Source organism: Nicotiana tomentosiformis, chromosome 3 (genome assembly GCF_000390325.3).
Source record: "Nicotiana tomentosiformis chromosome 3, ASM39032v3, whole genome shotgun sequence".
Lineage (NCBI taxonomy): Eukaryota > Viridiplantae > Streptophyta > Magnoliopsida > Solanales > Solanaceae > Nicotiana > Nicotiana tomentosiformis.
This window is the reverse complement of record NC_090814.1, coordinates 127167183-127182871: the sequence shown is the minus strand read 5'-3', so window position 1 is coordinate 127182871 and position 15689 is coordinate 127167183. Positions and strand designations below refer to the sequence as shown.

At 34.8% G+C, this 15689-nt stretch overlaps 1 protein-coding gene and 1 long non-coding RNA gene across 3 annotated transcripts; one reads left to right on the top strand and one right to left on the bottom strand.

The window, feature by feature from the left end:
• Positions 1-3189: 3189 nt before the first annotated feature.
• Positions 3190-7567, bottom strand: LOC138907202 (uncharacterized). Its single transcript, XR_011414978.1, has 2 exons — positions 7430-7567; positions 3190-4010 (listed from the first exon to the last, which is right to left on the bottom strand). It is a non-coding gene; the product is annotated as an uncharacterized lncRNA (long non-coding RNA).
• LOC104120667 (uncharacterized) lies at positions 5759-10187 on the top strand. 2 transcript variants are annotated; one of them, XM_009632474.4, is made up of 4 exons: positions 5759-5906; positions 7034-7100; positions 7216-7279; positions 7376-10187. In XM_009632474.4, exon 4 carries the CDS (start codon positions 7405-7407, stop codon positions 10057-10059), a length of 2655 nt encoding a protein of 884 aa, XP_009630769.1. In that variant the 5' UTR covers positions 5759-5906; positions 7034-7100; positions 7216-7279; positions 7376-7404; the 3' UTR covers positions 10060-10187. The 2 variants fall into 2 exon arrangements, with proteins under 2 accessions (XP_009630769.1, XP_009630770.1); XM_009632475.4 differs by having other exon boundaries at positions 7034-7125.
• Positions 10188-15689: the final 5502 nt, after the last annotated feature.

Below are 15689 nucleotides of genomic sequence, written 5' to 3'. Positions count from 1 at the left end.
TCTTTACTTCAAGGGTAATTTTGAAAAAAAAAAAGTTAGTTCCTTCTTTATATCTGAAAAAATTAAATATTATGGACCACAAAAAAAGGTCAAAAAATCAATCAAGGTGGACCGGATGGAGTAATAATAAAAGAAGGGGTAAATTTTCTTCCTTTTACCTTTTAATTTTTCTCCCCAAGTACTCTTCTAGATTTAATTAAAAGGAAGAAATTTTCCCAAAATGTATGGTAGGGGAACTTGGCGTTAAGCAGAAGGCTCCCATTTTGATGACTTCCATCTAAAGGTGCACAAAGCTACCAAAAGATTGGGCAGTTTAAAAGGAAGCCACTTGTTTAGCTCTTAGCTCTTTTTATGATTTCTACTACTGCTGTGACGTGCATGGGGTGCGACCCACTTCTTTTAATTACTAATAATGATAGCCTAAAGACTTAGGTGATTTGGTGGGACACTTAAAAACATTCTTTGGAGTCTTCCTAAATGACATTATATCAGTAGCTTTTAACTTACTCATCTAAATAGACGTTCGCATCCAAAAGAATAAACAGTAAACGTCCAAGCTGATCTAATGCCAAGAAGCTTAGAGCAGTCTTTCCGTCAGTCCGTAATTTATTGAAAAATAGCAATCGTTTGAGATATTGGATTTTTTAATTTACTGTTGTTGCCTTTCTTCCTAAGTTCCCAAATAAAAAAAATAGTAAGCATAGACGTGACGTTGGGATTTCCTACGAGATATGTTAAACCGCCGGGATTGAATGGAATCCGTTTGGAAGGATCTTATATTGAAAAGGCGATCAAAATAGTTCCAAATTACATAGACGTTTGCGATTACACATAGATATATAGCGAGTATTAGGGGTGTACAAATGAAACCGACAAATCGCACCAACCCGATAATCCGAGTCAAATTGAGAAAAAAAATTCGACTATGGTTTGGTTTGATTGGTTTGGTGTTGGAAAAAAAAATCCGACGATATTTGGTTTGGTTTGGTTTTAACTAAAAAAAGTCAAACCGAAACCAAACCAACCCGACATTATATGTATAGAAGTTTTAAATATATTTAATACATGAAAATATTTATTGTAGTGTAGTTTATAAATATTTCTTAAGCATTTTCATAATTTTATCTTTTAACGTATTATTTCAAGCTTGTACTTATAATTTTTGGATGCTCCAATAAGTTTTATAATACATAAATGTTAGTAACTCAAATAAATCCTAAACCAAAATCAAATCAATACTAATGATAGTAAAAGACATTCAATTCAATTGTACTATGAATGAAAATAGTGTTGGATATATATTTTTTAGTTTTTTCATGGTGTAGATAAAATTCATAACTTATTTTTCTTTTAGTGTTTAGTCATATAAATAATAGTACATATTAGTCGTACTTATTTTAGCAACTTATTAGTAATTTTAAATTATGTTCGTTTTCATTATGGCTTATTAATAATATTTATTTTATGCGATTTTCTCGATCTTTATTGTTGAATATTTTAGTACAATGCCATGATTCATCTCATATTTATGTTATTTTATTAAAAAATACCTTATATAGTTTTGCCTTACTAGGATTAAAAAAATATTTGGAGCACAAATTCTATATTTTGTGCTATGAAAATTTTATGGAAAAAAAAAACCGAAACCACCCAAAAACCCGAAAAATTCGAGAAAAATTGAGAATTAAAAATCTGACTTTTATTGGTTTGGTTTGGTCTTTAGATTTAATAGCCCGATATAATTGATTCGGTTTGGTAATTAAAAAATCCGAACCAACCCGACCTATGTACATCTCTAACGAGTATGATTGGAAAAATAGATCTTATAATATGTTAAAATTACCTAGAGTTTTGGGGGCCATGGACCCCTCGAGCCATGGGATATATAGCTCCACTATTGTAATCCACAAGGAGTATCTGTTATACTATCATTATTTCTTCCATTATTGTATTCATGAATACAACTCGCGAATACTTATGAATACAGTCTATGTTTAGCTGGACTTTCTTGTTTTTCGCCGAATTTTGTTATTGTATTCATGAATATATTAGCTTGAATACATCGAATATACTCTATAATAAGTGAAAACATAGCTATAGGAAGTAATTAAGTAAATGGTAGCTATAGCATTTTGAAAAGTTCTCTAAAATTTAACCTCTCAATTATTAGAATAGCATTTCTTATATTTATAAATACTCTGTAAAAAGACCATATAATAATTAATAAGCGAGAGAGTGAGAGAGAGTGTGTGATGCTTGACTTGGAGTTTTGGACAAATCGATTGAAGTGTTCATTTGAAAGGACGGTTTGAAATTATATACTACTGTTACCCGGTTAGTACAGTGAATTTATTCTTAACAAGTAATAAACTTAGGTGTAATTGCTTACGTGTAGCCAGATTGAATTTTAAGACACTCATCAAACACAGCTGTATTTGACTTGCTCATGACTAATTTTTTGACTGCAGCTCCCCCACCTTACCCAAGGAAAGGTTTAAAATTAAAAATCAAATTTGCATATGATTCTTTGCTCTTAAAAAGAAAATGTGGATAAAGCATTTTTCAATATATACTTTCTAGTGTACAATAATAAGGACCTCATCCTCTACAAATGTACTTGGACGAGCGCAAAACACAATACAAAATTGTTGCTCGCTAGCCAAAGATAGTATAGTTTAATTATCGTCTCTGCATGGATTGGATTTAAACAATGCTCAAGTAATTTCTAGCTTAACGTTATTCAGGATGATTAATACTTTGGTTGAGATGATTAATAACTAAAATTAACTATGAAACTAAAACAATTAACAATTGATCATAGAAAGACAAGAATTGAGCAACACCGAAATATCAATGGGAGAAATAAGTGTCATGACAGGATAGGTGCAAGATAGCTATTTGGGATCTATCTCTAGTTCAATTCACTCTAAAGTTCTAATGATTCTCACGAATTCACTCGATAATTAGTTCAAACGTATAGTCAAGACTTCCCTCTCGATTAAATCTTAACTCTACGAGATGAACTAATATAAGCATTGTGAACATATGCAAGCATGCGTTAATGGATTAGTATTCAGGAAATCGTCTCTCGAATATTCTCCTAACTTGATTTAATCAATAATTCAACAAGGTCTCTCGATTACTTAAAAGAATCACTGAATTAAACCAAACAAAATAATGCAAAGATAATCACCAAAATATTCCTATTTCGATTAAATAAACTGGTGAATAAAGTTGCAATCAATTCAAAGCTTCATAAACGAATTCAAGCAAAGAACTAGAGTTAAAATTCACAAATATCAATCAAAACACCATATCCGTCAAACCCTAAGGTAAACTACTCCATATTCATGGAGAAATTCATCACAAATAAAGTTGAATAACAAGAAAACATGAATTCAATCCAAACTCGGGTGTTGAGTTGAGGATAGAATGATGAATCCTTGTATTTTGAGTCTCTAATGCTCTTCCAATCTTCCGTAGGTCAAAAGTCCCTTGAAAAAAATGTGTTTTCAGTATATTTATACTAAGTAGGAACGAACCCGGACGAAATTACCCTCTTTGAGCCGAAGTGGAAAAACCTGCAAATATTTTACACTTCATGCGTCGCACAGTGTTACGCAGGGTGAGTCGCATTAGTGCATTTTGCTCGGTTGTAAACTCTCTAAACTTAGCTTATCTGACAAACTCTTGTACTAATGCGTCGCACTATGCCACGCGCTATGCGTCACACTAGTGTATTTTTCTATCAGACCCAAAAATTATAAGTCTCTGAACTTCTCAAATTTCTGACGAACTTTTATACTAATGCGTCGCTCCATGCCACGCCTTATGCGACGCATTAGTACATTTTGCTCTATCCCTTGCGCTTTTTTTAACTTTCGTATGCAACGCCGGTCCACGAGTCACGGACGCGATCCCAATTTAATTCCTTGGGCTTTTACTCAGACTTGGAAGCTCCAAATTATTCGATTTAGCTCCAGAACATCTTCTTAACTCGGAATCATTTCCTACAAAGTATAAAACACGTAATAAATGCAAATCACCATCATTTAAGCTCGAGCACGTCTCAAAGTACAGTAATTAGAGTGCAAAATACAGCTAAAATACGTATTTCTAGCCCATCATCAGTATGTGTACACAAATCACAATATCTTTCTTTTCAATTGCACGAAAATGTTTGAGAGCATGATATCCACTACTAACCTATATCTTATTGTTACCTCGTAGTTAGTTTTAATTTAATAGCCCTGCACATCTCATTTTTATACGAGATAATACAATATATAAGCGAATAAATATTAGAGTTAGATAACATAATATAATCATTGTTAATATACAGGGTAACATTATCAAGGAAGGGAGACATTAATGATGATCAATGCCTTCCTTTTTGAATCAAGCATTTGATTTCCCCCCTTCTTGAAGGCAAGGGAACATCAATAATCATGAAATATGGTTACCAATGCATGTTCATCATTTACATATCAGCCATTTGTTTCTGACCTCTTCAAACTAAAGATTAATAAGAATAATTTTTTAAAACAAAAAAGTAAGAACTATATATACGTTTCCACGGTACTCATGAATATTCTTCAAGTAGAACTAGAAAAATATTTTGATTTATAAATAGTGATATTTCTTTAGGACTTCTTGGGGTGCAATTCAAGTATATTAGTACAAGCATGACTCATGTTTTACACGTAAATAGGTAGTACTCTATACTAGTAAATGATGAGTCACTTGCTTGGAAACTTTGGAGACAAACTATATAGGTGGAGGTGGTGTCGCAAAAAGACATAAACTTTTATGCTTTCCAAAGACCAACTTTTTCATAAGGACTATCTTACTATTTGAAACTTATAAAGCAAGGTTTCAAAGAAGAAAAAAGATGAAACGTCAAAAAAAGGTTCTATCAAGTTTCTCATGCAAATATGTAATTATTAGTATCCGTCCGGTCTATAATAAGTAATTTTTTAGTCTTTGGTACATCTCTTAAGAAAATACAAACTCCTAAGGAAAAAAAAATGTATTCACTAAATTACCCTTAATTAATTGTTACCTTGCTACGTTAGGATATGTAAATAAGAGCAAGTTTTAAAAAAATAAAATTAATTCCTTCTTGATTATATAAAAGGACACTTATTTTGAACCAAAATAAAAAAGTTAAAAGGTCACTTATTATGGACCATGTAATGCTTGGCCTATAAGTTAGAAAAATTGCTTTATGAAAATTAAAAGTTGTCTGCATCCTTTTTCTAAACATTTTCTTTTGCTTTCTGAGGTGAGTGATGTTGTTAAAGTCGACTCGTCATTCGTTCCTGACTGTTTCTGCATACATTTAGACCAAAAAACTATTTCAATAGAGTACTCGTCCTAACTTGCACTATCTCTCTTAATTCCCTACTCCTGCACCAATTTTTATGGAGCCACGCCAAAGAGCATGAAATATAAAAACTCAACAGTATCGACTTATAACGAAAATATGAATAAAAATATGTGAAATGTAAAAAAAAAAAAGAAGGTATTTAATAGCATGTGTATATATATTTCGTGATTTACAATTAATTTTATTAATGAATGTAAGAATTTAGAATAAAATTTATTTTTTTAAAAAAAAATGATCATCTCTAGAAAAAAAGTTGGTTGAGGAGAGGGTCTAAAGTTGTGTTACGCTCCCTTTATTATTATTTTTAGTGTCAAAGCTGATCTATATCCTCTGCATTAATCGCGCTTATTCTCACAGATGTCTATGAATTTTAAACGCTTTTCTCTAATTCTTTCTTTCTATTTTTTTTTGGCTTTCTTTCTTTGCAATTTTAGAAATTCTACTCACTCAAAAATTGTCAACAAATTGTTGAGTCCCTCTTTCTTTGGCTTCCCCTTCCTAACTTATCAAGAAAAAGGTATAATTTCAACCCCTATTTTCCGCCAAAATTATCATTTTTCTCTTTTTTGTGAATTTTAAACAGCTCTTGAATCTATTATTCGAAGATTGACGTTTTCTATTAAAGATGATTAGAATCCAAATGTTAATGATTCCCGAATTCTTCAATTGCCTGAAAATTTTGTTGTGTTTTGCTTCTTCACGTAATGTTTGAACAATACAATAGTTTCACAACCCAACGCCCGAACTCATCAATATTCAATTCTAATAGGAATTTTCACTTTCTTTTTTCTCCCATGAGGTGAAAAAACATACGTAAATGCGATATGTCTAAGGTTTTCTTTGTTTTTTCTTTGTCATTCCACTTGAATTCTGTTTCTGAATAATGGCAATGGTGATTGGGATGTATAGCTTTAGGAAGTATGGATTTAATATCAGTTTTTCATAAGGACATTATAGAGTATCTTATTCTTGTTGAAAGGAAAAAAAGTTTTCTTCTCCTTGATTCTCGTAGGATTACTTCTGGAATATTGGTGGCGTCATACGTTTCCCTTTCGTATTTGTATAATGGGTGAGGGTGTCATAACTTATTTATATTATTGAACTTAGGTTTATAGATAGGAAGTATGATTTTGTATTCCATTGATTTACCAATTAAAAGAATGTTTCTCCTGTTAAGTACTATGTAGAGCTTCTCTTTATAGTTAGGAGTACTAACTTTCTCCTTTTAAAAGAAATATATTGGGTTCAGATCATAGTATTAATAGTTTGAAAAAAGTTTTCCAGTTTGTCAATGACATGCATGCGGAGTAGAATTTTCTTTTTTCTATTTGCCATAAGTAAAGTGGCATAGATTTTTCTAAATTTTGGGGAAGAAATCTTTTTGGATGCATCAGTTCTTTAGTTTCAATATCATGATTTCCAGCCATATTTTGACAAGTAAAATAATATAATACGGATTGAGTCCAGTTCCTAATTGTCCAAATTTCCCTGTTAGGCTCAACGATCATATTGTATCAATTATTACCAAGTTTTGTTGGACACATTTCCCACCAAGCAAGATATATTCTGTTAAATTTACTGAATTGTGTGGTAAAAAATGGTGCTAGATTTATAATCAATCTCTAATTTGGAAGTATTAAATAGGTGACAGGAGTACCAGAGCAGTTTGAGGAACAGTCAGATGGAGGGAGAAATGCAAGCCACAGAATAAGTAGGAGTTATTTGTTTTCGCCCTTGTACAGTGTTCTTCCCTTATACTATTGTCATATTAGTGCACTTGCAATTTTTAGTAGCAGTTTTCTCAATGGTATTTTGTTTCCCATCAGGATGCCATACTTGTGAGGTTGAGGTTTCAATCAAAGGTCTCTGCTTATTATCAGTTTTCTGTCGGTAAGTGCTTTTGTTAAACAGTTCTGGAAACATAGTGAAAACAAGCATGTGAGATGCTGTCCTAAACCATCTCTGTCTTTCATAATATATCTGCAGAGGTGCTAGTTTCATTGCTCTAGCTCAAAATGGGTGAGATGGTTGTTGGCATACCTGCACGTCTGGAGAAAATTGAGCGTGAAGTTGGCTTTTCGAGAAGGAACTCAACTGGCAGCTTAGGTATTCAAATTGCTAAATCCAAGGTCTTCTCCCGTTATCTGAGTGATCCAAAAGGTTCTTGCCATGACGCTTGCAAAGGCGTGGAACGTGATCTTCAAGAAACAAAAGCAAGGACTTCCCTGCTGAGAAGATCTACTATAGCAGCATCAGAAAAAACCCAAGAGCTGCCTACAACTGTGAAGTTGCAGATAAGGAAGAAACCACTAAGATCAAGTAAGCTAGCTGTAAATTTCAATAAGCGTACAACTGGTAAAGCCCAGAGACAGGAGAACCCATCATACACCAAAAGATTAGCTGTTTCTGTAAATCAACGAAATGATTTGAAGTTGAAGCCTTCGCAAGAAAATGATTACTCTATGTCAAGAAGCTATAAGCTGAGGAGAAGAGGATACAGTGACATTGTCATACCAGGGGGGTCACCATTTGCTCGGGATTCTCCGTTGAATGGTGCAACCAGCATACCAAACAAAGGAAGCCGGATGGACAAGAACACTGGATCTTCTAAGTTGAGCAACAAGAAGGTTGTTGGGAAACCTGCAAACTTGGAGAAAATTGAGAATGAAGTCGGGTATTTGAGAAGGAACTCAACTGGAAACTTAGGTAATGAAATGGGTGACTCCAAGGTCTTGTCACGTCATGTAAGTGTTCCAACAGGTTCTAGGCTTGATGCTAGCAAAGATGGCGTGGAATGCAACTTTAAAACAATGGCAAGGACTCACATGTCCACAAGATCTTTAACATCAGGAGAAAATTCAAAACTGGCTACAACTGTGAAGTGGCAGATATGGAGAACAACTAAATTACCGGCAAATCTCAAAAGGCTGACAACTTCCCACGAAGAGGAAATGCAAGCATGCACCAAAACATTGGCTGTTTCTGCAAGTCATCGAAGTGATTCGAAGCTGCAGCCTCTGGAAGAAAATGCTTATTCGGTGTCAAGAAGCAACAAAAGCAGAAGAAGATACAGTGACGTTCTTATAACAGGGGGTTCGGCAATTCTTCAGGGGTCTCTATTGGATGATGCAGCCAGCAAACCAAACACAGGAAGCAAGATGGATAAGGACAGTGGATCTCATGAGTTCAGCAAGAAAAAGGATGTTGGCATTCCTGCAAACCTGGACAAAATTGAGCCTGAAGTCAGCTATTTGAGAAGGAACTCAACTGGCAGCTTAAGTATTGAAATAGGTGAATCCAAGATCTTGCCATGTTTACTCAGTGTTCCAACAGGTTCTCGCCAAGAAGCTTGCAAATACGCAGTAGAAAGTGATCTTAAAACAAAGACGAGGACTCTCCAGCCCACAAGACCTGTAACAACATCAGGAGAAGTCCCAGAAATGGCTACAACTGTGATGTTGCAGATAGGGAAGAAACCATTAAGCTCAAGTAAGCTACCAAAATTCAAGAGCCGGACAACTTTTCTAGCCCAGGGACAGGAAATACCAGCATCCACAACTATCACCCACTCTACAAGATTTTCTGTGAAGAGGGTATCAGGCAAAAAGCCAAATAATGATTCCCCAAGAATAGTATCTCAACGTAATAAGCGGACTAGCCTTCCAAGCAAAACGGACAAAGTGAGTCATGAAGATGATCCAACCAAGGTATCTCAACTTAATAATTTGACTAGCCTTGCACGAATGAAGATAGAGCAACCAAGTAATGAAAACTTCCCAAACAAGGCATCTCAACTTAGAAAATGGGCTAGTCTTAAACGAGGTAAGATGGAGCAAGGAAGTCATGGAAGTGTTCCAAAGGAGACATTGCACATCAGAGAATCAAAGACTAAAAGCCAGACCATAAAGCTCTCCCAGGAAACTCGAATGGCCAGAGTCTCCTCCTTTGATAGACATGGCCCAGAAAGAGGGAAGAGGCCTTCACCCCTTCTCTACCCATCCTCCTCTCTACACTCGGATGACAGTATCACCAGAAACCTTGGCAACAGGAAATCTTCACTACATGGCCCAAAAAGAGGGAAGAGACCGTCACCCCTTCTCTCCCCATCCCCTTCTCTGCACTCGGATGGCAGTAGCTGCAGAAACCTTGGCAATAAGAAATATTCCCTATCATCAATTTCTGCATGCGAGTCTTTTGATGGCGATGCAACAGTCAGCAATTCCAGGAAAAGTGGAACCACAAGCCAAAGCCAAGATATAAAAGCTGCAAGAACTGCAATTTGCAGTCCTAAAAACCTCAAGTTCAGGAGAGGAAAAATAATCGATTTTCAGTCTGAGAAAGTCAGTCCAAGGAGACTAAAATTCAGGCCAGTCAAAATACTAGATTACAACGAAAATGGAAGTGCTTATGCTAGCGGAAGAAGCTCTCGGAGACTCATTGCTAATGGAAAGTCAAATGCTGCTAAAGATGAAAATATGAAAGTTAATCTTCGACACCAAGCTAGAGGAAACAAAAGAGAGGCTCCAATATTGTTCAACAATGTGATCGAAGAGACTGCAACCAAACTTGTCGAGACCAGGAGAAGCAAGGTCAAGGCTTTGGTGGGTGCTTTTGAAACCATAATCTCCCTTCAGGATCCAAGATCCTCGCCACCAATTATTTGGAGATGATAACTACGTGCTTTGACAGAAGGAACCTGTATATATTAATAGCTAAATCGAGTTACGTAACTGAAGCAGTAGGTGCAGGATTTCAAGCACCATTCTGTCTGATTATATATACTTTCTAATTGATTCTATATACTTTGTAAATGTCATTGCGACTATCACTTTAGGTAGCAGGAGGAATATATCACTCAAAGTTGATTTAAAAGCCAGTTGATGAGTGCTTAAGACAGGCCAATAAGCTGGGGTCGGCGATATGAGTCATCACTGACCATGTTCCCCATTTGAGTTCATCTCAGTCGAGTTGGGTAAATTTATCTGAAGTTTCTACAATAGCTTTGTAAAGGGTGATATATTCTCATAGTTTGTGTGTAAATCAGAACAGGGTCAGGCCTCAAATTTTCATAAGGTAAACCTCCCATGGACAAAACAGTCCGAAAACAAATAGGCAAATGAAGCTCAATAACCTAGAAGAACATTAGGAAAATACTTAATTCTTCCTTAAACCAGCTTTAAGCCCTTTAAATATGTCATCTTCAGTGACAGGTCTAACCTGTTAGTATGAAAATTTGAAAGCTTTTAAACACATTAAAAATTCAGCAGGCACCTCCCATCTCTCAGCTTTTTGTTTCCTCTTTTGCTTAATTTTATTGCTTAGAACCTACAAAAATATATCTCTATAAACGGTATATCGAAGATTATTTCCTCTACCGTTTAGTTTTCATTATATAGGAAATATAGAACTGATTAGTATACAGGAGATCACATCGTTGCCCTAGTTGTTGTGATCAAAGTTTCCAAATTTCAACAAGAGCCACCCTTAGTTTTTAGTACTATCAAAGTTTTCAAATTTCGGATCTAAACTGTTCCACGACTTTCTCAGTTTCACTACTCACATTTTCTACTACTCCCAAACTTATGTGATTTCAAAAGAGATAGGGTTCCCGGGGGAGGAAGAAGACGAAGAGTCTTACCAGTTATGACGAGAGATCCCCACGTCTGCAACCAAGGAGCGATTGTCTGAAATTTGGGATACAAGATCTGGAGATTAAAAAAAGTTAAAATTGGAATATTCACTTTCAACCCCCTATAGTTTACCCTTACTAGTCGATAAATACATTTATAAAAAATATAACATAAATACTATATTAACTAAATACTTTGAGTTATAGAATAAGCTCATGAAGAAAGAGTGATAGCAGAAGTCATCAATTATCCTAGTCAATATTTTTAATTTAAAATTTATTCATTACTATATTTTACAAGTTGGCGTTTTCATCAAGAGCACATAAACTCTCGAAGATTTAAGAGTTTTTCTTTATGAAATCTTTTTGAGAAGTATATATTCTTAAGTTCATTCTAGAAAACACACACAAGATCATCTAACTGATAAAAGATCTTTTTTCTTTTTTCGCAAGCAAAATGTGAATTATTAAATTTTTATAATTAATAAGAAATACTGTAAAAATTATAAAACAAAAAAAATTTGAGAATTTGGCCCAACAGGCTTATGTTCACTCAACGTTCACAATTACGAATACCAAAATAAAGATGTGTATTTGTTGAATACGTGAATGCAAAATTTAATCATTAAGATAAATACGTGAATGCAAAATTTAACTACTAATATAAATACGTGAATGTAAAATTCAACTACTATAAAAAGTTTTTATTCAAAGAAGAACCTGAAAGTCCTTAATACAATTGTTGCTCAAATACGGCAAAGTTTTGATGATGAAAACGTAGAATTGTAGCTTCTTTTATATAAGGTTTTGGATATATAATTTGAAACATGAAGGGATTTATACAAAGTAAAATTATGTATAGTTTAATGGTTTATTAGAAAATAAAGACTCTTAAACCAAAAAGAAAATCAAATTGCTCCTTTTTACCTAATATTTTTCTGAAGAATTAATCTTTCAAAAGTTTATTAACTAAAAAAATTCCTACGATACTTTCTTGAAAGTGAATAAAATTTTCCTAAGTTAGTTGAAAGACAAAACTTTTGTAGTTTTAGTTGAATGACGAAAACTTTCCTACTTTAGTTGCTTGAAATTTTAGATCTAAAAGAAATGGGGAATAATTAAATGATTGTTCCTAAATAGTAGAAAATTAATTAAATAATTATTTCTAAATATAGAGAAATAATTAAATGACTATTTTGTCTAGTGTTAACTCTATTGTAAAGGGGTACAAAAGACGAACAACATTTCACTAAGGGCCTTCGTGCTTTTAATATAGTACCAGCTTTAGTGTACGTGTGTTGCACATGTGCTTAGCGTCAATCAATAAAATATGTGTAACGACCTGACTTGTCGTTTTAAGAATTTACGTTCCGTTCAGTGACTTAAGATTTCGAGCAGCCTCGCAATATGTATTATGACCCGCGTGTGTGGTCGAGTTTGAATTACGGATGATTCGGAGTGATTTGGGACACTTAGTTCATAAAAAGGGAGCTTAAGTCTTAGGATTTTGACCGTAGTCGGAACTGCATGAAGACGACTCTGGAATAGAGTTCTGTCGGTTCCGTTAGTTCCGTATGATGATTTTGGACTTAGGAACGTGTCCAAAAAATTATTTGGCAGTCCGTAGTGGAAGTAAGCTTGAAATGGCGAAACTCAAAATTTTGAAAAGTTTGACTGAGGGGTTGACTTTTTGATATCGGGGTCGGAATGCGATTCCGAGAGTTGGAATAGCTCCGTTATGTTATTTCGAACTTGCCTGCAAAATTTGACGTCATTCCGGGTTGGTTTGATAGGTTTCAGCACGAGTTTTAGAAGTTGGAAGTTTTTGAAGTTCATAAGTTCGATTTGTGGTGCGATTTATATTTTCGGCGTAATTTGATGTGATTTGAAACCTCGAGCGAGTCAGTAATATGTTATGGGATTGGTTAGCATGATTGGACGGAACCCGAGGGGCTCAAGTGTGTTTCGGAGTGGTTTCGGACCAAATTGGAGCTGTTTGGACTGTTGTTGCTGAAGTCTGATTTCCTTCTTCGCGAACGCGAAGGAAGTCCCGCGTTCGCGAAGAGGAGTTTGAGGGGCTGATGATTTATCCTTTGCGAACGCGAAGCTGTGAACGCGAACGCGAAGAAGGAGCAGGGCAAGCATTCGCAAACGCGGCCCAGGCAACGCGAACGCGAAGAAGAAAAGGAAGATAGGGGCCTGGAGTCGTTTGGCCTTCGCGAACGCGAACGTGAAGGAGTTGGTCAGCTGGTCATCGCGAACGCGACGAGGACTTCGCGAACGCAAAGAGGAAATGATAAGGCAGAAGCAGTTGGCCTTCGCGACGCGAACGCAAAGAAGGATTGGAGGCAGCTGGATTTTTGGCCTTCGCTAACGCGAAGGAATGGTCACGAACGCGAAGAAGGTGTATCTAGGCTGAATTAAAAGTCCCAAAAATGGGGGTTTGAGTTCATAACTCAAGATCAAATTGGGAGCTCAGTAGAAGGCGATTTTTGGAGAGATTCTTGCGTGGGTGTTTGGGGTAAGTGATTCTTATCCAGTTTTGATTAATTTCCATGATTATGTCTTTGAATCCATCATTTAATTCGGATTTAATGGAAGAAAAATCAAGATTTTTGTAAAATCTTCCAAAAATAAAAATTTAAGATTTGAAGGTCGATTTGTTATTGGAATTCGATAAAATTGGTATGGTTGAACTCGTATCGGAATGGGTGTTCGAATTTCATAAAAATTATGTCGGGTTCCGAGAGGCGGGTCCCGGGTTGACTTTTATTGACTTTTTGGAATAAATTTTTAAGTCAACGTATTATTATCCGGAATTATTTTTGATGAATTTTAATGAAGTTATATAATTAATTTGGATAGATTTGAACGGCCCGGAGGTCAATTCAAGCAAGAAGACGATTTTGGAATATCGACATAACTTCAAAGAGGTAAGTGTCTTGCTTAACCTCGAGTGGAGAAAATTCCCCTTAGGCATTGAGTCTTATGTGCAACTTGGGTAATTGAAAACCATGTACGCGAGGTGACGAGTACGTACTTGGTTTATATGTGCAAATTTTATTGAGTTAAAGTCTTGAGCATATTGTGTAGTAAATTGGATAATTGTTGGCATATATTTTATCATCTACTTGTCATGCCTAAACCCTTGTTGTTGACTCTGTTGTTATATGACAATGTGATGTGATTATTATTTGATTATTTATGTAATTTCGTAAATTTGCTGGCTTGATAATTATTAAAATTTAATTTCATTTTGGATTTTTCCATCTGCAAATAATTAATTAAATGAGCTTAAGAAGAGGTGTTTATATAATTATTGAAAATTTGATCTTTTATGAAGACTTTGCTTTATATTGAGTAATTTCTATCTCTATTGATTGTTTTTGGGTGTTGTACACATTGTGTGGAGCATTTAGCTATTTGCTGTGAAATTAATTGACTTGGTTGTAGCTTTGAAATTTGGTTGTGGCCATTGGGCAAATTGTGATATGAATTAATTTTTGTTATGTTGTTGTGATAATTTTTCGTGTAAATTATTGTATTGTGTGAGTTGTTATTTTGAGGAGATAAGGATGGCATTTCACCATTGATATTATGTGGTTATAAGGGTGGCATTTCACTAATGTATTTGTTAGCTATTGATATTGTCTGGGCGGAACGATAAGGGTGGCTATAGGAGCGATAAGGGTGGCTATTGTCAGGGACGATATGTGATGATGTGGGGTTGACAATTTTCACGTGATGTGATTTTCTTGTGTTTATTTTTATACCTTGTGCAACTTGTCTAGTTATTAGTAAATTGATAATAATCTGATTTATGTTGAAATTGGGAGCCTGTGGCTATTGCCAGGTGGTTTATAAAATAAAATGCGGGCACGAGGTGCCGTGAATTGTGATATGAGATGGGGATATTGACACGTGAATTGTCCGTGCAGTTGTGATATAAAAATGTGGGCACGAGGTGCTGTGATGAAATGATAATAATATTTGGCACGTGAATTGTCCGTGCAGTTGTGATGTGAAATGAGGGCACGAGGTGACGGGAAAATATGATGATTTAATTATGGGCACGAGGTGCCGTGAAAATATGAAAATGGGCTGAAACCCGTATTACCGAAAAATATAAAAATGGGCTGAGACCCGTATTTTTGATGATTTTGAAATGATGTGTCACATGGTGACTTTTTAATTGAAAGAATTATATTTAAAATATTTATTTGGAAGGATTTTTACTTAGAAAGTATTATATAAAAGAATTGTATATTGAAAGATATTTATTTGAACAAATTGTATTTGAAAAGATTTATTGAAAGAATTATATTTAAAAAATAATTATTTGAGAAAATAATATTTGAAAGAGAGTTATCTGGAAGAACTATGTGAAATACATTTATTTGAAGGGCTTGATTTAATTGGGTGTAATTGTGTTTATTAATTGTTGAGTGATATTAATGATATTCTTGTTGTCTGTTGTGCATATCACTGGTTGTTTTATCCTGCCTTTATTATTATTTGTTTCCTATTATTTTATATATTATATTGCACAGGTTATTAGACTAGTGAGTGTCTTGACTGTACCTCGTCTCTACTCCATTGAGGTTAGTTTTGATACTTACTGGGAACCGCTGTGGTGTGCTCACTCTACACTTCTGCACATTTTTGTGCAGA